The sequence below is a fragment of the Antedon bifida genome, chromosome 8, assembly GCF_963402885.1.
Source record: "Antedon bifida chromosome 8, ecAntBifi1.1, whole genome shotgun sequence".
Classification (NCBI taxonomy): Eukaryota; Metazoa; Echinodermata; class Crinoidea; order Comatulida; family Antedonidae; genus Antedon; species Antedon bifida.
The window spans coordinates 8,930,502-8,955,478 of NC_136233.1; the positions used below are offsets into that span (position 1 = coordinate 8,930,502).

The 24,977-nt window shown below is 32.5% G+C and overlaps 3 protein-coding genes across 6 annotated transcripts in view; 2 read left to right on the top strand and 1 right to left on the bottom strand.

Annotated features, from left to right (window-relative positions):
- Positions 1-456: 456 nt before the first annotated feature.
- On the top strand, positions 457-12,255 carry LOC144849835 (glutathione S-transferase omega-1-like). 2 transcript variants are annotated; one of them, XM_078706915.1, is made up of 5 exons: positions 457-824; positions 4,664-4,769; positions 5,472-5,694; positions 7,091-7,220; positions 8,556-9,799. In XM_078706915.1, the coding sequence occupies exons 1-5, from the start codon at positions 794-796 to the stop codon at positions 8,816-8,818; spliced, it is 753 nt and encodes a 250-aa protein (XP_078563041.1). In that variant the 5' UTR covers positions 457-793; the 3' UTR covers positions 8,819-9,799. The 2 variants fall into 2 exon arrangements, with proteins under 2 accessions (XP_078563041.1, XP_078563042.1); XM_078706916.1 differs by lacking the exon at positions 8,556-9,799 and adding an exon at positions 10,622-12,255 and having other exon boundaries at positions 582-824.
- Positions 2,503-3,147, bottom strand: LOC144850416 (alpha-N-acetylgalactosamine-specific lectin-like). Its single transcript, XM_078707691.1, has 2 exons — positions 2,960-3,147; positions 2,503-2,833 (listed from the first exon to the last, which is right to left on the bottom strand). Exons 1-2 carry the CDS (start codon positions 3,133-3,135, stop codon positions 2,503-2,505), a joined length of 507 nt encoding a protein of 168 aa, XP_078563817.1. The 5' UTR covers positions 3,136-3,147.
- A 685-nt stretch (positions 12,256-12,940) lies between the features above and the next one.
- The window catches only part of LOC144849802 (C-Maf-inducing protein-like), a 54,456-nt gene continuing 42,419 nt past the window's right edge, over positions 12,941-24,977 (top strand). For 2 of the 3 annotated variants that reach the window (XM_078706869.1, XM_078706867.1), the window contains exons 1-3: positions 12,948-12,996; positions 14,519-14,902; positions 20,144-20,272. In XM_078706869.1, the coding sequence (XP_078562995.1) occupies positions 14,681-14,902; positions 20,144-20,272 (351 nt within the window). In that variant the 5' untranslated portion in view covers positions 12,948-12,996; positions 14,519-14,680. Of the gene's footprint in view, positions 12,997-14,518; positions 14,903-20,143; positions 20,273-24,977 lie in introns of all 3 variants that reach the window. The other variant, XM_078706868.1, reaches the window with a different exon arrangement.

Sequence of the window (24,977 nt, forward strand, 5' to 3'; positions counted from 1 at the left end):
AAAGAATATGTTCATAGGCCTGATTAAGCCCAGGCCTATTATGAACAGTTTAAATATAACCACTCTGATAATTTACATAATTTTTATTGAAACCACCTGTGTCTGTGATGTTTGTTATTGGAGTGTAACTATTGTTGCCTGGAGTATCACAAATTTCTGTATATTTATTTTTATTTTACGGACCATGGATTATAAATTTGACCTCCATGTAGGCCTAACGGACAGATAACATTAATCTTGAACTTACACTATAGCAGCTTGCGTATGGATGCATGGGTACCCTATTTTACTCTTATTTGCATATTTCCGTTAATTTGCATAATTATGTTTTAAGGTGTCAGGCTAACTGAAGTGCGATTTGTGGATCATTCCATCCCCTAGGATGCTATAGGCCTAGATTGCAACATTTATTTTTAGTCGCGTGGACGCGAATCTATAGTTCACTATGTCGGTCGGTCGGTCTGTCGGTCTGTCTGTCTGTCGGTCCGGTATCACTATGCGTTTTAGCACGCGACTTATGGCTGTTGGCCTTGTTTATTCAAAGTTTTGCAGAGTCATTGTGTGCACTGGCCGTTGTTGTTGAATTTAATCGTTCAATACACACACAACACGCCTCTCAATTTTGTGCATACTCATCATCGTTGTCGATCGGGTCACACACCACGTTGGATCCACACAGACAACAACCTCCTCCTAGACGAGTAGGCCTACTACTGTAACTAGCTAGCAGAAGCGGAATCCCAGCTTGGTCAATACATTTTCTTCTCCCATCAGTAAACACATTTTGTTCATAATGCCCTCATATCCCAGACACTATGCTACTGGTAAGTTTTGTAGTCTTGCCCTAGGCCTAGTAGTAGTATATGTAGGCCCAGGCCTAGGCCTAGCCTAGCTAGCTAGGCCTAGGCCTAGTAGTAGTAGGTTATTAGAATCCGGGACGAGTCGGCCCTGAGGCGATTCGGCCCACTTTTTGGTAGTCCCGCTACCGGCTATTATTTATTACTACAGCCTCCTAGTATAGAGACCCTCCTAGCCTAGGCCTAGGCCTAGTAGAGTATGTATATAGATATAGGCCTAGAGGCCTAATATAGATAGGGCAAGACCTAGGCCTAACCTGATATAGCTAGGCCTACTAGGCCTATTATTATATTATAATTAGCCTACTAGAATCAATGTTTTTGGGAGTGAGCAATCCGGGATGATTCGGCCCTGAGATGATTCGGTCCTGAGACGATTCGGCCCGAAGCGATTCGGCCCACTTTTGGTGGGACAATTCGGACAATTGACGCACCTCTCACAGTCACAGGGGTCGTATAGTGGATCATACAATTGACAAGTGCATAAATAATAATATTTACCGGTACTCATGGAATTTTTGAAAAAGTGTGGAATCACTCAACCATGTCGTAACGTGTATGATAAAATCATAAGGTCATAATACTTTACTGTACCCTCGGAACAAAAACAGTCACGCTCAAAACCATCATATTGCCCAATTCCGTCATTACGATAACCCGAATTAAATTGTAGTCATACACTAGTCTATTTTTCCTTCAAAATAGGCTAGTTAGTTTCAAAATTACTAAAGGAGATCTTCTTATCCCTCGTCCTTACCTTGAAATCTTTAAACTTTCTTTTAGTTTCAATGCTCCTTCTTTCTTTAATTCTCTACCTTTAAGCATTCGTAACTCTTACAATTTCTCCTCCTTTAAATCTCTTTTGAAAAAACACCTGTTTCTCTCTCTCTGATTTTATTTCTTTTTATCCTTCTTTCATTGTTAGCATACTTTATATTTATGTATATATATATTTATTTTTTATATCTTTGTTAATTTTGTGTTTTTATAGTTTATTTTGTATTTACTGTTTGTATTGTTTGAGGGTCCCTAATGATCAGCTGATGCTGGATGGACCACCCTCATAAAATATTGTTGAAATAAAATAAATAAAATAAAAATAATCTTTTTCTAAATATTATTTTATGGATGCGTGAGAAATAGCCATGTATGCGTGATGCATAAAAAATCTGTCCTCATGCGTGAGAGTTGGCAGGTGTAACGTGAACGAGGTGATGGTGTGATATCTCTTTGATCAGGATTTGCAAAAACTGTACTATGATGCTGCATGAAATCATTTTTAAAAGTGACTAAAAAATTGTCTGCTTTGTGAAAAATTAAGAATAAACCTTTTTGGAAGGTTCAGAGAAATAAATGATGATATAATAAGGAGCGGAGGTATTTTATTTTTTCAAATATTATTAATAATAGTAATAAAAGTTGGTGCTAAAATTTACTCGGCAGTTTGTTTCAGCTTGTGGAGGTTTTAAAAGGATACGCGGTTGTTAATTACAAAATAATTAAAAAGTTCATCATTCCATAACGCAACAAAATTGTCATTTATCTATTTATTCTTCTAAACATATATTTCCAAGTGAAGTTCATAGGCTAGTTAATAATTTAGATGCTAAAAAATGTTAACCAAAAATGTGGGTTTATTGTTGAATTATCTAGTTTGTGGAAGCTCACAAGCATAAAATAGTTGAGAGGAACATATTAAATCATTCCAGGTCGCTTTTGAACTATGCCGGTTCCATAGATGACCACACTGTTCATTATTTTTGTAATTGTCTGGTTGGTTTGAATGCCAGTTTGTGTAAGTCACCAGCTGGTTGTTGTCACTCCATCTCCAACTGCCTTCGGTAGGTTGAGTTAAACCAACCCAGAAGGTGTAATCTGAAGTAGCTGCCATACCACCTGTAGCAGAATTCCAAAGTAGGGCAATAAACTGGTTTTCATCATCAGTCCTGATAGACACCAAATGTCCCATTGCAGCCCTTTTAAAAGAAAACAAATTGTTAAGTAACAAAATTAGGCACAGCACACACAGTATTCTTCAGCAAACACTTCTCAACATCCATGTTTCTGTTATTGCATTCAAAATAAATGATGGTCATACTCACCCATTGAAATGCCTGGTACAGCTCTTCTCTGCTTCAGGCCATGATAATTTGGTCCCAAAGATACGGTAGCAACTGTCTTGAAAAGGGACCCAAAATGAAGGGCATAGGCCTGTTGAATATGACTCTGTAGCAACCAGCAATGCTGCTACTGACAGTGCAAACATAAAAATCTTCATTTTGAGTTTAGGCTCTATAACAAATCAATAAGGTAAACAATGTAATTATGTTATAAAGCAGAGATCCAAACTTCTAAAATGTAATTTAGACAACTCTACTTGATTTAAATCTCTGTCATCAGCGTAGACTTGTTGAACCAGGTGTTTTTCCTGTTTGGCATATTATGCCGATGTACAGTGTATTTTGTTATATTTCCAAGTACTAAAGGTGGAAATACAGTACATTCCAACACCTTTTTTAGCATTAATCAATCAAAATAATCTCTATTGCAATCATAACAAATAAAGATTAGATATTTGCAATTCATATCAATACAAAAAAAAGTGCCAGAAAATAACTGTACATAAAAGATATTAAGAAAGCATTATTTTTATTTAATATTTGAAATTCACATTATTATTAAATTACCTTACAGTAAAAACTCTCTCTATACACCTAATTAATAATTTAATAATTAAATTTAGAGCCTAAACAGGGTAAATTTATTCACTATTTCAAATCAAGCATATTTTAAACCTGGCCTTTTCCAAACCAGACAACCAGTTTATCAATAAATTGAGATCAAAAATTGAAATACCAGTACTTACGTGCGTTTTGTCTCTTTTATAACACGATGAACAGTAAACAATGTTTCTCTTGTCTGATGTCCAGATCAAGTATGTTTTTTGTTTTTATAGAGATTGGTGGGGAGAATGACACAGATGTTGAGCATATTGTTTGCAATCAGAGTGACACATTATTTGAATAAAGTCTCAGTCAGTTTTCGAGTTCTTTTTATTTCAGTTGCTAATTAATTTGTGGACTTGATAAGTTAGCTTAAAACATTAACAATTTGAACAATGCCGGCATAATAACAGATTCTAATCAAAATGTCAAACAAGTCGTTTATGATGAAATTGTTTCATGACATTACGCAGCACATTTTTTGTGCACAGCCCCACAGACGGGATTATTTAGGCAGATCGTGTTACTGTCTAATTATAAAATAGATTATTATGTTTACCTAGAATATCAACATCAATAGAACTGCATTTGCATCATTACATTCTATCATAATCATGTCCATACCTTCTACATTAAACCATATTAAAAAATGTAGGTCTTTCTTATTAAGATCTTACCCAACAGATGGGCATTCTATTCATACTACGTACAGTACTTGAGGGCTCGATGGTACTCTAGGATTACACTTACAGTAATTTTATCACAAAAACATAAACATTTTTAAAACAATCAATTCAACAATCGAGTTGGAGGATATAGTATGCCTCCAGATTACTAAGAGCTATATTTTAATCATGCCCCAATTTAAGCACAATCAATATTTGTTTTATATGGTTGTCTAAGCCAAAGTAAACGCATAGCATGGACTGGTTGGAGTAGGCCTACTGTAGCTATTTTTTTTTTATGCAAAGAAGCACAACATCATGCCTGCATTTGATATTCGTAGCTGTCAGCTATGCAATAGATATTGTCGAAGCATACTTTATTTGTAGAACATGATTTCTATTTTGAATTTTCCTATAGGTGAAGCAATGCCACCAACCGTGCCTGGCAAGCTTAGACTCTACAGCATGCAGTTCTGTCCATTTGCTCAGAGGGCCAGACTTGTTGCTGAAGCCAAAGGTTTAGAGTAAGTCATGGCTTGATTTAGCAAGTAAGCCTACAGTACAAATGTTGAGTAAAACCCACCTTCAACAAAAGCGCCACCATCCGAAATCAATAATAACACATAATGATAAACAAACAATTGTATTCTTTACTCTTCGACTATAACTACAGTATAACTGTTCGTGCATGATGCATGCGACATGATTCATAGAGATGTGGCTTGTGGCTTACGATAGCTTTTACTAAAACTTTTAGTAACCCAAAAGTGCACTTCATTAACTTTACTTTACTCCCAAGGGTTTGTATAGTGTCATTTAAATTTGCATGAAAGTGCACTACACCTACAGTAGCATAGTATAAGGCCAAGCCTGTTCTAATTTATTGATGATTTTTTTATCTATTTAAAAAAATTTTTTTTTAATAATAATACGCATCCAACAGCCAGTAACTGCTTATTACAGGATGGATAAACTATTTAATTATATATCGTTCTTATAAACCAAGTCTCATTTGAGGCTAGGGAGTGAAGTTGAAAGAGTGATGAGTTACAACCCTGGCACTAGGGCAGGATTGAACCAAGCACGTTCACTACCAAGCTACAGCTCCACTACTGATAGTTAAAATGATATAATGATAAGAAAACATTGAAGTATATATTATTTATTTTTTGTTTCTATTAACTTAATTTTAACTACAGTTTTTAAAAAAAGACATATTTTCATAGCTATGAGGTCATCAATTGTAACCTAAAAAAGAAGCCAGAATGGTTGTTGGAGAGAAATCCAAATGGACAAGTACCAGCCCTAGAACATGATGAGAAGGTCTTGTACGAGTCGTTGATTGTAGCAGATTACCTGGATGATGCTTATCCTGGCCGTAAACTGAAATCATCCGACTCCTACCAACGTGCTCAAGATGATCTAATCGTAAATCAGTTTGGAAGTAAGGTAGGCTGGTAAAGTAGGATATGGCCGACTTTCATAATTTATAATGTACTGATCCTTATAAATACCACACCCTACTATGCTCTATCAAGCCCTGCCATACTCTATCAAGCCTTGCCATGCTTTATCAAGCCTAGCCATGCTCTATCAAGCCCTGCCATGCTCTATCAAGCCCTGCCAAGTATTACCAGTATATAAATACTAATTAAATTATATTTCATCAATAAAATCCTACTTTTAGAACGATATTGTCACAAAAGTCTAGTGCGAGATTTGTCTATCTGGAACAGTGCAAGTTGGACAATAAAACAAACAATGTACACATACAATTTAAATCTATACCAAGTGTATTTGCTCCAATAAACCCTCGCAATATAAGTCTGTCATATTGGAGTCTTGACTCAATTGTACATACTGTAAATAAAATTTAATGAGACATTGCATAAATAACATTCATCAAAACATGGCCATGGCATAACAAATAGAAGTTCTTGAGTGTGCTTGTGATCAGTCAAATACACTGGTGATACTTAAATCGGACGTGTACAGCTCTGCTTAACCATCTTCTATCATACGCTTTCATATACATGAAGTTTTTACTGCAGCCCCATATTTCTTGACTTTAAATTACTGTACAATTGCAGGTTTTTGTAATATAAAATATATATATTTGAAAGAGGGACATTATGATTTAGAGCACAGTACATTTCAGCCCAGGTTGCCTTTATAGGCCCAAAAAAATATTGTTTTTAGATAACAATTGAGTTTTGATATATAATTTAAGGCATATGTGACATGTACCATCAACCCTACCACCATTGGTATGTATTTGTACTTTAAAACATGATTGAATGGGCCAAAATTCCAAGGACAAAACTATCTCACCGTTGAAACATTAATTGCATCAAACATTGAATTTGGTCAGATGGTTGATAAATTTAACAATTTTTTTTACCAAATTTAGAATATTTTTATAAATATGGTAGGACTTCGGAGGGCTTAAGCTTGGTTCCCACTAGCAACACAAGGATGCAACAATGCAAGGGACTTGACCAATGACAAGGGACATAGTGCATTGCTTGTGATTGGTCAAATTACTTTCAGTTTTTTGCTTCAGCGAAATAGTAGTTTGAATAGTTTATACTCTCTGCGAATCAAACAATTGTGAAATCAATCAGACCAATCAAAGTTATGATGTGTTCCTGAGCCATCATGCATATTGATAAGCACAGAAGACACACAATGAACAAAAAGCTATGAAAATCTCCGGCTTTAAACAGGCTTTATCCACAATATATTTGTCAGTTCCCACCCATTTATGCACATTATACATTCAGGTCACATCTTTAGGCTTTCTGAAATTTAGATAATAAATCGAGTCATTGTAATGTGTTTTTAGATTGTTCCTGCTTACTATAAAACTTTGAGGTCTCCTCCAGAAGGCAGAGATGCAGCAGTGCAAGAACTTATTGAGAAGTTGTCCGTACTGGAAAAGATCATGTCCAAACGTGCTAAACCATTCCTTGGAGGTGAGCAAAAGCAATCCTAGAATTTATTTCAATGTTTATTAGTTAAAGATTAACTTTTCTATTCACCTCATTGAATGGAATAGATAGGCTTTCAGTTATTGGTAATATCCTCCTATTCAATGAATACAAAACATTCTTCATATAACACATCTACTGTCCTAGAGTAATTTAATTCACAACTTTTGCTTGGAATGAAATGTCGAAAGGCTATTAAAAAATCTAGTGATCAGATTATGGCCGCGGACCACAGCAGTCAATAATAAATTCTACTCAAATAAAAACAAAGTACAGATAAAATTTTCTAAAATAAGAACAGCGCACTCTACAGGTGGGTTTGCCATTCAGGCTATAATTGTACAACAATAGTACCTTTAATCATTCATGTGGAAAAATAATTCAATTAATCATACATTCAGGTGTGATAAAGGTGCTTTAGGGAGTTTATTACGCATGTCATAAGCATTATCTTATTTTTCTATGCAACTCAAATAATATCCTCTTTTGGCAGAGTTCTGTTTTGTGAAATGATATTAAATTTAACAACACTAGATTCTCAATACAAGCGATCACATTATCTGCAAACTTGGTAGCTCTTCAAGATGATGTGTAATTGTAATTCTTTATGTCTTGCTTTAAAGATGTGACCTACTAACATATGACTTAATTGCTATAAATGTGGGTAAAATATAAATAAGCTAATAAATTATTATCCAATTGGTTTGTTAATTATAATACTTTACATTCAAATTGTGTGTAGTAATATATTCACTGATTAGGTGAGAGAGGTCCAACTTGGAAAAATGAAATATCGCATGTTATAACACTATAACCAAACCCTAGATGGTGCTATAATCTTTTAAATATATCCAAACATAGAGGGTGCTCTTGGGCATCAGGGAAAACAAGGTATACCAGGCACTTTCCAAGCTTGAATGCAAATTTACAAATTTGCATTGTGAAAAATAGCTTATCAAATGTATTTTTTCTCCTTTACCAAATTTGTGAATAGTTGTTTTAGTTTAAATGGTGAATTTATTTATGCACAATTCATGATTTTTTTGTCCATCCAAACAATCTGAAAAATGATCACATTTAACAGGAGACAGGAGATCACTTAAAATATCAGCAAAAATTGTTTTTGTTGCATAAAGTTTGAAAGAGTAGACAGAGCTTTAATCTGCTTGTATTTCAAAAGTAAAAGAGTCCTAATTCTACTAAATCAATCACATTTTTCTTTCTTTAAATATTTATTTGGATACATCTGTTAAAATAATATTTAAAAAAAACACATTTAATTGAGCAAAATTTTAAGACTAAGTTTCTATAACTTCTTAGGTAAAAAACCTGGTATGGTGGATTTCATGATCTGGCCTTGGCTTGAGCGACTATCCATAAGTGCTATGTATGACTTGCTGGCTGTTGCCCTACCGAACATTTCCAGATATGAAAAAGAAATGCGTAAAGTACCAGAGGTTGCTGTTACCGTAGAAAGTCCAGCCATGCATCATTATTTTCTGTACAATCTTTTAAAACGCAAACCTGTGTATGACTATACTGAAGAAGAGGCGTCTAAATTGAAAATTTCCTCAAAACTTTGATTGATAAATAAACTGAAATGAAATTTGTTATGAAAAACAGTAATTGAAAATCAATTTAAATGTTATGCTAAGCAAAGATCAGTATTATAACTATGACTTTTACTAAATTTATCTAATAAGCCAGAAACAACAAACAAAAGTCTATATAAGCAAGACACTATCAATTAAAAAATACAGTAATTTCATTATGTATGTAGAAATATCTACTGAACTAATCCCAGGCAGTCTGTTGCTTGTTTAAAACAAGTGACAAATTTAGAACTCCATCAAGTTACTCACAAATATACAGTATAATTTATTTAATAAGTACAGTAATATTTTGTTTTTGATTGTCATCTAAATATTAGGTTCCTGATAATAATTGCGAATGTCTTTTGGCATTGTACCAAATGTAATGAACTAATGATTTCATGGCTTCTGTCTATTAAATACAAAAAGTAGAAATTTTATTATACAGTTTGGCTTACTTACAATTAATTTCTACTTCTAAAATGTGATGAAATAATTTTAAAACAATGTACCTGTCATTTACTACGGAGGTTACTACTATACTTATTTCAAGATATTGTAATAGGAAAGGCCTAAAAATTGGTTTTTTTTTTAACTTTCTGCATTGTTTCAAATTTCCTATGTAACTTGTCAAAAGTTGAGTTATTGAAAAATCCACGGCATGTTTTTTTGTAATTTGAACTGTATATTTAAGTATATATACATAATTTCTAGTTCTCCGTAAACGTGAAAATGGCAACTTTATCGTCCTCAAAAAGTTAAGACAACGAAATTTCATGCTAATCTCCGCACACTTTGTTAAAGCTCATGTACCGTCCTTTGGCTTCCCGTCATGTTTCGTAAAGTCTCTATTAACGCCATGGAGCTAACTCTAGTGAAGCTTGAATAATGTTGACCTTTCCAGATTTGTTTTTATACTGTACTGGTATATTTGTAATTAATAAAATAAAAAATTAAAAAACCTGCTGTCTACTTTGTGGTCCGAATGTATTTCAATTGGTCACAAGAATATTAAACAATGGCTATAAGCAGAGTGACTTGGATGGCCAATGAAATCAGTGACCTCATGCCACTGTTGGGTCATTGAATTTTGGGAAAAAAGTGATCGGCTCATGAAATCAAACACTGGCAAAGATGACTGTATTTCAGGAAATGTTAAAACATTTTCACTGCCAGCTAAAAAATAGGGACTTTTGCTTAATTAATATCGTAAACAAATTAATTTCACTTTACTTTATTTAATTAATAATAATAATGTTATTTATTGGCTGATTGGTGATTGGTGGGGGGGGGGGGGATCACATGATATCCAATACACCATTGAACTTGTGCGTCATGAATCACGCAATTTCTGTATATTTCATTTCATTTATGGTCATTGGATTTTGTTATATGCTCATTCATTCTTGTTACAATGAGCATCAATCATGCATGTCTCGATAATAGGCTGTTGACTGACAGCGTTCGAAGATCAACATGTAGTATGTACCGTCTGTAATTGTTCTACTCCATGTCAAAAATTGGAGCGCTGCCTTTTTTAATGTTTTAGGCCTTGGCCTAGCTGCTTTGGCCTAGCTGCTTTGGCCTAGCTGCTTATGCCTGGTTTTCCAAAAACTGTGGTATTCTGAATTTGTTTTTGGACCTCAAGAAAAACCTGAAGAGTCTAAGAGTATTGGGAGAGTCGATTGTATAGTTACTATACAATAAACTGTCTGAAAGCTTTTTACTTTTTGTGGGTAAGAAAGTTGCAATATGATTTTCAATACTTATACTTACTTTACTTATATTTTTTAGGAACCGAAGTTGGTATGGTAGACTTGATGATATGGCCTTGGTGCCATGGTTTGGGTAGCTTTCCAGTGTTCAAAGCAGTGCTCGAGAAATGTACTACATTGAAGAAATGGATAGATAGCATGTACACTGTTAAGGCAGTGAACGCAACATCTATGTCACCTGAATTACTGGGCAAATTTTATGCAGGTTATCAGAGTGTTGATGCTGTTTTTGATTTTTAAATCACAAGAATAAAGTAATAATCTTGCAAACATGGGTTAGTGGTTTAGCATATTCCAGTTTATCTAATTTAGACAGTGGAAATATTGATTATAATTAAAAGTATTGATTAGGTCTGTAATGACTCTCCCGAAGTGATGTTATTTAAGTATATTAAATTCTTTTCAAACAAGAGCAAGAGTTGCGAGCTCCATCAGGGGCTAAAGTTAAAACAGACCCAGAATCATTTACTGTATGAATTAATGATTTAACTAAAAGTGTGATTTTAGAAAATCCTTTTGGGAGATTATTAGGAAAAAACTATATAGAAATGAACACAAAGAAAATAGTTTTATTGATATTGATATATATTCCAGAAATTGTCAGTAATTAGATGACGTGTGTACAATGTAGAAACACAATTTTGTAAAACAATTAATGAACTGATTCACTTAGTATGCTGATCAAAACAATGAGCACTTTCTGCAAATGAATTATTTATAGGTTTAAAGTGATTTTGGTATGGTGACAAACAGGTTTCACTGTGTGTTCTATTGTAGTCCACTAATGTCTGCACAAGTGTCTTTCCACATGTGATTTTTCATTATTTATCCATCTTTATGGGCTATGAATATAAAATACAAAGGAAGGAAGTTCCACAGTGGAAGGTTTTATACCATAACATACCGCTCTATCGAAGCATAAGTACACAGGAGGACGTTTTTATTTGTGCTTGTAATGCGTAATGAATTGGAAAAATGCCACAGATTCTAGTAAAAGATTAAAAAATAATAAGAAATAAATATTTAATTTAAAGTATTTTTAAATATTTCACTATTTAAAATAAGAACCATTAAAACATACATGTTCTGAAAAATAACACAACATTTTCTTCTTTCTGAAGCCTTGCTCTTATTTGCACGGAAAAAGCCTAACAAAAAAGAAGAGAAAAAATGGAGATACAAGGCTTTGATAGAATAGTGACGATCTATTTAATAAAGTAAAGAATATATTATTGTAAATGGTGATTTTTATTTTACTAATTCAAAGTCAACCAAAAAGGTATATAATATTATTAAACATTGTGGTAGGTATACATTTTCAAACAATCAATGTTAACGGATGGAATTAATAAATGTAGACCAAAAACAAGTTACAAAACAGAAATGAAGAAATAAACCAAAGTCAAATTAATATCAAGTTGTATAAAATGTTTTTACTAAATGTTTTTTAAAATTTAATTTTAATGAATTAACTAAAATGTATTTTTTTAAGGATCAATTTTGTCTTGTCTAGAGACTAATTAAGTCCTACGTTTACATTTAATAACAATGCTGTACACATAAATATGTGTATGCTTTAATACTGTTTGGTATATTATTAAATATGATGTAATATTCTTTCTAATTTAGAAGCAATAAAAGGTAGTAATTGTATACTTTGTGTTTGAGATTTTATTTTTTGTCCTAAAGCTTGGGTTCCCCTTGAAAAAATGTGATGGTGTACATACAACGCCTGTGAGTCACAAATAACAAGCGAAAATTCAGATGATCCATCAATTGTCAAGTTACGTGCATTGCGCTAAAGGTTCTTGCATTGTGTCTGATCCTAGAAGTTATAATTAGTTTTTTGAAAAAGTAGTTTATTTTATGATTTTTTATCCAGCCGAACCTGTTGGATTTTTGACTCCAACTTTGAAGTTAATCAAAGACTATTAATTATATTCTATCATAGTATAGTCAATAGAAAGTAGTTTCTATTGACTATGATTCTAATGGTTTATTTAAAAGAAGCAAGTCTTTTCTCGCGTGTAGCGACCTCTATTTTACAGGGTGTGTACTGCGATTATTCCATTATTACAAATATATTTATTCAAATAAATTGGTCATACATTCAAAGTTTTGTCTTAAAATGAGGTGTTTAACGTGCTCAGTAATTGTTTTATAAATATTATATTATTTTAATTACCATTACATATCTTTAAATAAACCCCGTTTCAAAACATTGATGTTAAATCATGATTGAAACACCCCTACATATAATAGACACGACTGAATTGTTAACTAAAACAACGTCATTCAATTTTCCTTTTACTATTTTTTCTACGTATAAATACAATAGGCATACAAATGTGTGTTTTGTTTTGGTAGATCGGGACATGCTGAATTTGTGTTTTGGTAAATATTTAGATCGTCATTTGTTTTTGCATTATTTTGATTAGTTTGTAAGTTGGCTGTTGATGTATATTGTATAAAATGCTAGGCTTTTTAGCTATAAAGTAGAGTACGATAGGGCCAGGCAAGCCTTTCTGCTGCCTACAGAATTCTAAGCCTAGACTAGGCTATACTTTGCCTAGACTATAATTATTAAGCTAACTCTAGGCCTAGCCTAGGTCTGGCTATAATGGATATGTATTGCCTAATTAAACATTGACGTCTACTTGTATTGATTGTTCAGACATACACTTTCTTAAACATTACTTACAGTCATGTCCTTAATTATTATTTAAAATTAATGTTAATTGTACTGTATTTGAACAATTGTTGAAACAAATTACAAAGTCAGACCATAGTCTATACCACAATACTTACAGACAGACAAGTCACACTTTAATACCCATGGTCCGCAGGACATTTTGTGAAATCTGTTGGATTTCACATAGCCAAGTACTGTAACCATCTTCTATCATAAATGGAGGTGGTAGCCATTAACGTAAAGTTGACATTTGGTTTTATTTAATTCTACTTTAGTTTTTTAGAGTGATGAAACATAGTGAACTTACTCTCATGTTGTGAATGTTGCTCATTTTTACAACTTAGTTTTCAATTATTTGTTTGTAGAAAATCGACGTTAATTCATTGGATTTTAACAATGAACCTACAGGCATTTCTTTGTTACTACTTGAGCATTAAATATTTACAACCACTACTGTAACAAATATGATTCAACTTTTACCTACCCATCACAATTGAACTGTATTTTATAGTTCATTAAATCAATTCAAAGTCAGACGTCATACTTGAAATTTAAAATGGTTTACAGAATTTTTTATAAACATGCTGGCACAGTGAAATTAAATTGAATACTACAAAACAAGCCTAAATTACAGTAATTAACTACAAAGTAGTTCAGCCTTTGGTCCAAATGATAGTTTCATTCATCATTTAGTCTTACAGTTACTTTTCGCATCCCAATTCAGGGGAGGAGACACTTTCCAGTGAAATGACAAAAGGGGTAATTCTTTTAACACTATATGGCCAACCCTAATTAAAGAATGTACCCCTAATAATAGTATTATGGGGACACTTTCTTAGGCCCTGAAGTTAATCTCTCCTTAATAGGGGTTCTACTGTAGTGTAATTGTATACTATAAAAAGATAACAAGATTTCAGGAGCGGATCCGATTTTTTTATTAAAAGCCATGTCTTTTTAAAATAAAATATTGACTATTTTTTATTTATCTGCAAACCGACAGATCGTTTTTATCATTTCTAAAATATTTATAATCTATAATGCTGGATCCGCCCCTGAATTGCTTTGTGATACTGTAAACCAAGTATTTTATCCGAAAAAATACAGTAAATACTTGGTTAATGAATTATATGTAAATTTTTTGTTGTATTTTTGTATTTATGTGTAAATAAATCTAAGATAAACTTTAATAATTGATAAATAATGTTCAATAATTTGTCATTTCAGATTTTACTCATACAATGTGTTGTTTTTAGACAAAAAAACGGAACTGGATTTATAAACCTTGAGACGACATCATCAGGAAGCACTTATCAATTTTACGCTTGAACACACATAAACCTGAGCACAAAACAATCTGTTTGTCATACTTGATCTTTGTCAGCAACAATGGCAAACACTTTTCACCAATCACAGAAAGGCATGATGCAGTATGGTCTAACTTGTATGAATGGAGAACCAAAATACAAGCTTATACACGAGAGCGTAATACAACTTTGTGTCGTAAACCATGCTAGTAACGTCATTAATAAGATCATGAATATGAAATTATTGCGAAAAATTGAGACGCATCACTTAGTTCTCAGTGAGAGTACAATTTATTCTAGAACCGTAAGTACCGTATTATGATTGAATTTACAGTACAGTTCTGCTGGGTGCAATTACCTGCCCACCAACTAAAATAAAGGCGTATTCAATCAAAGGGAATGGAATGGTCTTAAGCTCTGTCTATACTACTGTAACAAACTAGTTTGACAAAAAATGTGTGATGTGCCAAAATATGGTAATGATACATCAAATATGGTACTAATATAACATCGTCATGTCCATATGAGAACATTACATTTTTCGATAGTTTAAACAGAGCTTTACAGTATAGGCCTACCGAGTCAGAATATGAATACAAAATCCCCATTACAATTTTTGACATTTTGTAAAAATAATACATATTATTATTATAGATATTGTTAAAATAGCTGAGGTCATTCCTGAATTGTACGTTTTATGGTATTTTATGATATAAAAAAAAAGCAATGTCTTACCAATGTAGCTTATTTTTGTAGGCCTAGCCTGGTAAACATCGTTGTTTAGTTCTGCATTAACTGTACAGTAATGTCTGTTTTTGCCAGAATCTGTTATTAAAAATTGGGGAATCCTGGTATTTTCGCTGAAAAGTTATGATTCTTCCATTTGTTTTGGCCTAAACGATCAATCAAAGAAGATCACAAAAGAAAAACAAAAATTTAAATCTGTGCTCAATCCATTTTGGGATTTTTTGGCAGGCCGCTTGCGGCTTTAATTCGTAGAAGCGACTTGATTTTTTTCACATTTATATATAAAATACATACATTTACTGTATAAACTATTAAAGGTGTTTTGCATTGAAAATAAGGGAGACCATCCCTCAAAAATGTGTGGGGGAAGGAGGACCTACTCAGACTGTATGAGTTAATAATCAGAACAATGTATGACCCATTTATTGTTTAAATGGACTTTAACAGATAAATGTTTAGGCAATTGATTAGAACATTGGCTCAAACACAACCAGCTTGATGATAGGGAGATTTAAACCAGGAAAGAGTAAATAAGGTTTATTCCATGTTGTTCAGGGCTTCTTTAGTTGGTGGTATGTTTTCATATGATCACTGATTTTTGGAGAAAAGATTAAAAATCTAGCGTCAAACATATGGAATGATCTCCCTCAGAATTCTGATACGTTCAAGACTGAGAAAGGGCAAAACTGTATTTCGATGGACCAGATTGAATATTTCATATATTGTGTAATAAAAAGCAACATACCATTAACTGGAGCGCTGGTTTATAATTTTCCCAGTATAATGTTGAATTACGATACGAGCAGTTAGTAAAAATTAAAGTATGATTTCCCTCTTATTTCTTTCACATATTAACAATCAATAGTATTGATTGTTAATATGTGAAAGAAATAAGAGGGAAATCATACTTTAATTTTTGTATTTTTTTAGTATTATACTAAATGTCAAAGCAATAAAATGTCATATACTGACAGTAGGTCCAGATCTATTATTTTTCAATAACTCTTATTCTTAAAGTTTCTATTGAACATGAATAGAAAGTAGTACTTTTTACCACTGTTTCTAGGATGTACGGTTTACGAGTTCTGTGGAAACGGACAAATAGCCTAGGTCAAATGTTAAATGGCCTCAAATCTTAAAAGTTGCAAATTTTTTATACAAGTTGCCATACCAAGTTTTATGCTTTGAAGTATTTTGGGCCTAAGGAGCCCCACTATAACACAGCATAACAGCTGACCGAGAAATAACAAATCATATACAACTTGTTATTTAAACTGTGCAAAGGTAAAATAGATAGTAGTATTCTCTCATTGTTATTATTCATTCTATAATTTGAAACTTTGATTGATCATTTTCTATTTTCTTGCTAACTGGAAATTGCTCATTAGTTGACGAAATGCTACTGATTCTATCATTATTGATCTTCCTATTGCGTTGAAGATACTGAATATTGAATCGTTTATAGAAAATACAGTACTGTACCTAATACACACAACTTCAGTAAAAATAATCAAGCTTCTTTCAATTGTAATTGACGTCACACTGTCAAACTCACCGCGAGTTGCTTAGCGTCAGGCGATCAAATGTCAGCGTTATGCTCTTTAAACGAAAACTTATACAATTTATTGTTCAACAAACGTATCACTTTACTATTTAATACAGTAGTATTCACAATAAAAGCAATGATAATTTTGGACACTATGGCGATAGCACAGGGTACAGTAGTGACCATAGTGTACTGTATTGTAGGTCCAGATTCCAGAATTATTGTTTTTCTTGCTTTACATTACAGTTAGTTCTGTATTCTATACAGAGAGGAGTTACTTAACCCTGTATAAATTACTGTAGTGTTGGTATTAGACTACTCAACTATAAACAGTATTATTAACATCTCCCATTGAATGAAGGGTGGATTTGAAGAAATCCATGTTTTATGGTTCAAGATGTCTTCCTTAGAGCCAGCTATTTTGTATTTAATCGTAATTTGTTTGCAGCTTTCTTGGGTGGAATATTGTATTCCAAAACCTTTGATACACATTTACTGCTTCAAGTCTTCCTTTCTTTACATTTTTTATTTTCGAGTAACACAGCCAAAAATGTGTATGTTATTGTACATCTGAAACTCTGAACATAAGTTGAATTTAGTGGGCACTCATGTCCTAGACAACAAAAACATCTATCAACCACTATGAACAGACTGCATTTTATTCAGATCAAATTGTTAATAACTGTAGAATATTAAAATAAAAAGAAGCATCTGGATGTTGAATCCCCAGGCACCATAACATTAGATTCATAATTAAAATTGTATACCAGACACACTGTATTATGATGCATTATTTATTTGCAACACGTCACTGCTACTTACTGTAACAAAGTATAATTTTTTATTTGGTTTCCAGTGCAGCTTTCAAATCAGGGAGTTGTAATCAAATCTTGCAGAATAACAATTTTGAATACTATTTATTGTAAATCAATTAATTTGTTCTTGCAAAACAGATTAAGATGTAAACACTGGTATTGTAATTAAACCTCTCACAAAAAACTCATGTCACACAAAATGAAACAGAAAAGCCTTTGTTTTCATAATACTTTGAGTTTGATAAAAAAATTACATTTGTAAAAAAGGCTGTATATCAGAAGATACTGTTAACTATAAGCAAACATTGAAAAATAAATTGAAAAATAAAGTAAAATTGGTAAGATTTTGTTGTTGATTTTTTAGCTGATGTGTACAGTAAAATATAATTTTTTAAAAAATCTTGGCACGATAAGAAAATTCACTAGATTATTCTACATCTTCTAGATTATAAGCATTCTATGATCAATTTTAAAGAGAAAAATTGTTTGCTTTTTTCAAACCTAAATGATTGATTGATACTTTACTAGGTTTTTGTAAGTCTGTATAATCATGGACCTACAGTATAACATTATCTAATTGATAGGTCCATGGTATACTGTAATCAAACAATTCATAGGCCTACTGAAAACATGGACATACTGTAATTGAACAATAGCCTGTTCGTTTACATCCATTCATTCTGTGTTTATTCAGCCAGACAAATGTACAATAGAAATAATTATCATTAATAAATTAGATTTAAAGTATTGTACTTCAAATAACGTAATATGATGATATACAGTAGGGTTGATTAAATACAGACACTATGAGTCAGGAAATCATGGTGATCAATTAACCCCTTTATTAAATTAAAATTTAAAATGCTAGATCCACCGCTGGTTGATATAAATGTAATATAATTATAACTGATTTTTAGAGTAATCACAAATGAGATACCATGTGAAATGTTTTAGTCTTTGATGTTTAGAAAAGCATATTTGTCACAGACCATAGACACAAAACAAATCATGGTTATTGCATGTTGCTGATTGCCTTCTCTATAGTTTAATGCAGAATAGCAAGAAACTAGGTCATATGTAATTAAGTGCAATCAGGTACTTGCTGGCACACACACAGTTTAGTAAAAAATAAATTATAAGGTTGTACTTGACAGAACTAAAATCACAAAGTAATTTTGTCAGACTTATTTTAAAATCTTCAATGGTATTATATTACATAAAAATTTATACACTTATAAATATAAAAAAAAGTATAAATGAATGGGAATTGTTCAGTATGTATTACTGTAAATACAGCGTAGACTGCTATTCAGTGCAATTCTTTACAACCGTAATCAAACGTCTACCCAGCGTATATTATTACCTGTTCATCTGTTGTTATTGTGACTATTGCATACATTTTATGTTGACACAGTCGTTAAGATTATATTTTGAAAGTCTTCTTTTAACTTTAATCAATTCTGTTATTGTATCTACCAGACACTCATTCATCATTATTAATGTATTAAATTGGAGCATAATGTTAATAAAGGAAACAGGTTAAAGTCCCATTCCCTACGTTTTTTAGATCTAATTTATGGTCACAAACATATATTTAATGTAAAAATAAATACTATATGGTCCTTTTGAGATTTTTTACGTCTTTAAATGGTTAAAAATGTGAAAAATAAGGCGATTCAAATCATTGTAGCAGCCCGCTATAAATCCCAACATGCATTGCGCATGGATTGATATTTTTATTTTTCTTCTGTATTTCACCCACTTTCCAATCTATCGTGAGGCCAAAACAAATGGAAGACTCCTAACTTTTCAGCGAAAATACTAGGTTTCCCCCAATTTGTATTGCTCAATGGAGTCTGGCAAAAACAGAAAGACAATAAATGCAGCAACTATACAACGTCAGGCTATAGCTAGTGTACGATGTGGCCTACAAAACTAATCCTAGCTAGGCTAGGCCTAAAGACGGCCAACAAGCGGAATTTAACGCGAGCTACTTAGGTATAGTGCATTGTTTCTCTCTTTTTATCATAATTTACCATAAAACGTACATTTAAGACAAGGGATTTTAAAATAATATATGAATTATTTTTACAAAACGTCACAAATTGTAGGGAATGGGTCTTTAATGTTTCAGTACATCTTGATATTGCATGCTGTACAAATAAAATATAAAATTGAAGATTAAAAATCCACAAAGATTGTGTTTCTTTCTACCTTCCACCCTGTATTTTTTGTTTATTTATTTATCTGTTTGTACAGCAGTATCATAAATGATTAAAAATGTACTACCTTATAATAATTTGTTTTAAATTTCCTACACAAGTATAATGTTTACTAGGGATTTACTAAGTGTTTTGCCAGACTGTTTGTGCATCTAGAAGAAACTCATTTTGATCACAGATTTCATAAAAAAAAAATTATGGTGTTGTTTTTATAGCCTACTGGAAATATGGAATGCCCAATCCCATATTGCAGCATCATGGAAGTACATCCTTTGACCCGATGGCAAGTTGGACAGAACTGCTGCCTTCGTATTAGTATGCCTTCCGCATCCATCATTCTACAGGTACAGTGTGTTTACAGTATCTTTTGCTAGATCATAGGGAACCTTTTCATAATAATATAAAACAAAGTTTAGAGAGCTTTGGATTTGTGATTGTTAATGACCTGTAAACAAGTAGATCATGTAAATTCGTTGTGCAAATGTGGGGAAGTTGAGTCGTGCTAGGGCTTTGATCGTCTCAAATCAAAAGTTCCCTATTATTATGTAACATAAAGAGGCAGACTTACTACTGTATTTTCAATGGTGTACAATGAAAGAAATGAGTATGAAAATTGAATAGTACAGTAGGTAAAGTTTCAAACCAGTTAGTTCCAAGGAGGATTGCTAAAATGTTGAAATTCAACCCACTACAGTATACAACATCCAAAAAAGGGAAGGGGAAAACTGATATGCCAACACACTAGGCCTACATCATCAACTGGTATTTAAAAAAAGATATAAAAAGAAACAATGCCAAGTTTATTGTTTTGTTTAAAAACAAGGCCAACAGCCATAAGTCACGTGCTCTCAGAAAAAAATGAACTTTCAAAAAGTAATGTACTTTAAAACTTTTCTGTACATTAAAACAGTTCAAAAAGTACAGAAAAGCGATAAAACGCATAGTGATACCGGACCGACAGACAGACAGACCGACCGACATAGTGAACTATTGAGTCGCGTCCATGCGACTAATAATATTGTTTTACTATATTTTATATTTACTGATGGTGGTATGTTATCAGTATACATTTATTTAAAGTGAGATGACTTAAAATGCAACTTTCAAATTCTTTATGTTTTAGAAATAGTTTAGTTTAGTTTTATGAAATAGATACTGTACCCTTTCTTAATTATAAACAATTTAGGGAACGCCTCTTCCTGTAGGAAAGGGAATGTTCTGTTCCGTATGTTTTATTGGCAATAGAATTTTGTCAAAAAGAAAAGGCAAAAAGGAAATGTAATTGGGCAACTTGCCAAAACCATTCTTTAAACTGTTTTTTGTTGAATAATTTTTAACGAAAATGTCAACTGAACGGCCTGAGTATTTGACTATTCTCTGTGGAAAACAATAACGTCATAACACGACCACTACATGTATACCGAGAAACCGGTTTAATTCTCCAATAGTATAACGTGACCTTTGTTTATAAACCGCTTTTGAAGATACTGTTTTTTTTGTTTTAATGCTTTACAGGATATCAACATCCTACTTCTTTCAAACATTGTTTCTAGTTAGTTTTTATGTTTCAATCAAAGGTATTACTGTACATTATATAGTTACCGTAATTAATCTTAACAATTCTTAAAGAGCAAGCTGAATAACTGCTTCATGTTTTTAAGCATTGAATTGCAGTGCTAACGTACCACCAGAAAATTGCTCTAGCATTTCAATCATAGACTTAGACAAGGACTTTCCCCCAGCAATTACCTGTACAACGATTCAGTATGGCTGACACATCATATTTTAAAGTTAGAGAATATCAGATAAACATTCAGGAAGTCTGTGTAGGCGAGGTTTTATTTTCTTTTGTAATACAGTACAACATATTATCTGAAGCAATAGAAACTCATTGTTAAGAGTTACTGTGTTAATTAATCCGTAGTAATATAGTATTCAGGATTTTCAAAGAGAAATTATCCACTGCATAGTCATTGAATAATGTACAATGTATTATTACAGTATATGGTTAGTTATTATTTACTTATCTTGTTTGTTGACAAAATGGGATATTTCATTATTTATTCGTCTTTTAGTGTTTACATATAACAAAACAAAATTTGAAAAGGGACCACTGGGGTAAACCTAAGTGAATTAAATCACTGTATTTTTGATCTATAAAAATGCTAAATTTCAGAATTACTGTATCTCAACTTTTAACTCCAGAAGACGGTACTGTATAGCGTTTACCGTAACGTCAAGACATTCTCAACTTTATTGATTTCTTTTTAGAAACACGTGCAAACCCTGTTTCATAATGATCTTAACATTACAATTAGTACAGTATAACTTGGTAGTGTTTTACATTTGAAACCTATTATAACCAAGTCCACTTAATGTAATTGGTATATTCCCTGAATTCGTTACCATTAAACCAGCCATACGCCATTTAAGACTTTTTCAGGAATTGGACAAATCAATCTGTCATCATGATGTCACATTAACCTGAAGTAACCTAAAGCGGATTAATTTCATATTAAACCCATCTACAGTATTTCTGTATACTTAGCTAATATAATTGGAATCCATAAATTTTCATAATTTTTTTTTTTTTTAGATGTTTTTTAATATTTTTATTTTGTTGTTTTTATAAAAATTGTACCATAGTTGCCAAACAAATTTGTAGATAAAGAAGAATTTGTTTAGTTTAGAACTCTTTCATAAAAAAGATGATTTTGAGTACAACCATGGAGGTTTCGAGTAGTACCTCCATGGTTTAACACAGATTCTAATATAATTAATTACATTTTAATACAATTGAGATTAAATGTTGTATTTATCAGTCCTTAGAGATTGTATTGCTGCATTGACAAATAATCAATTGTAAATATAGCATTAAAGAAAAAAGCATTATAACTTGTTGAAACTTTGTAAACCATTTAAAATACAGTATTTTATTAAAATGTTTTCCAGAAGATCTACTGAGTAATTTTAGTTAGTTAAAAACATTATTGAGATTTCAATGTTTTTAATAATTAGGTGTTTTTTCTTCTCAGAAGTTTAAATACTAAAACCGAGTTTTACATTTTCAGAACCCGTAATACAAATTGTTCCAAAGCAATCCATTACACAGGGCATCAAAATAACCACAGTTGTACTGGTAAAAATATTCTTAGATTTCATATATCAGTAAGTGGCCAAAATGGGGTCTAATGCCTAACTTTCCCCCACTAGGATGTTTATTCATCGATTTTGTTGACTACTTAATACAAGAGTTTGAAGTTAACTTTGCCATCCTACATCTGATAAGCTTATCACACCATTGTCCTCCTAGATCATTAAGATCATCTACACAAAATAAACTTTTTTTCAAAATCACAAACAGACCACTTTCTTACATCTGCTCATCTTTGGAATTATCTACCACAAGAAATGATAGCATTGTAAATGGTTCCTCAGCTTTTCTTCCTTTTTTGGTTATTTTAGGATATTTTATGGATCATTTTCATGTGTAAATCGCTTAGAGACATTGTACTGTTAGGTGCTATATAAGACTTCCGTTGTCATTATTTTCAAAATGACCATTGTACTGGAAACATTTTTAAAAACAGTACTACAGTACTAAACATCCATTATTAAAAACTGAGGTACGTCTAAGGTTCAAAGTGGTTAATGAAGTAACACATTTGAAAACTGTGGTACACAAACCAGATTTTTAACAGGTATTTCTTTACATTATTTGTTAATGGATTGAAATTAATATTTTCATCTTTAAAGTGTATCATCATTTTATTGGTTGATTTCCTAACACGATTTCCTCCATTCCAATGTTACTATTAAGTCCATGAAAAAGTCAGCATTTTTAGATTGCTGTGCAACTATTAATAGTAGTCATGAATATTATTACTAATTTAAAGTGTGTTGTCTTATTTCCGTGGCAACAATCTGACCGGCGACGTTTGTATGGCTCTTTTGATTTAGGTATTAAAGTAGTATTATTATTATTGGTCTTTTGTATGGTGCCTTAGTATAGTTTACTTAACTGTTGATACAGTAGGGGTGTTGCCAAATATTGAAAGTTTTGTATTTGTTGAAATGGAAAGAATCTTTCAACCCATCATTCTTTCTATTCAACCAACTCAAGTACAGAATACACATCAGCCATCAGGGCTGAGCGAACCCACTTGCCCGACGCCCGGGACAAGTGTTTTTTACGGTCGGACAACCACATTTGACGTATCCTCTTGTCCCATGACAAGCACTTTTGAAATTCAGGAAATTAAAACTAAGAGCACAGAAAACCATGTGCCAACACTTAGCCATGTGCATTAACAAAAATAGCAAGCTTCTTCAAAGCACATTAAACCCAGTGCATTTAATACATCACTGATTGGTCAATGACCTGAGTCGCATCATTATAGATTACACGATTTTCTATTTGGGGAGGTAATTAAAACATTTTTGGACCATGCAGTGGTTGAGACATAGGTTAACTGGGTAATTAAAAAATGCCCAGTTAAAAAGAACCCCCGTAATTAATGGACTCTACCAGGTATTGTTGATGAAAAATACCATGCCCCAACATGGAGGCTGTACACACGCGAGGAGGTGGTAGGCCCAGTATTTTCATTTTTCTCTGTACATCGTGCATGGAACGGACAATTGATAAAGTGGTTTCATAAGGAAAAGAATGTTTTTTATAAATTTACCTGTGAAATGCAACAAGCTATTTTATTTAGTGAATTAGATAATAACAAAAACATCCTCTCTCCGTACAGAAGTTGTAGAGTAGGAGGCCTAACTTCTAGAGTATGGATGGCCTCCGTCCTCCTGGCTGGGGCCTGAAGAGGAGGTATTTTTCTCTCTCTCCATGGTGACGGTCTAGGCCTAAGCTTTAATTAGTATTGGGCCTAGCCAGCCCTACATTAATTAGGTATTATTTTGTTAATTAATTATGCCTGGACAAAATAGAAATTATTAAAAAAAAAAAAATACCTAGCTAGCCGGCATAGGCCTAGCTGCAGTACTAAAGATCAGTTCACATGTATGACTAGGCCTAGGCTATGATAC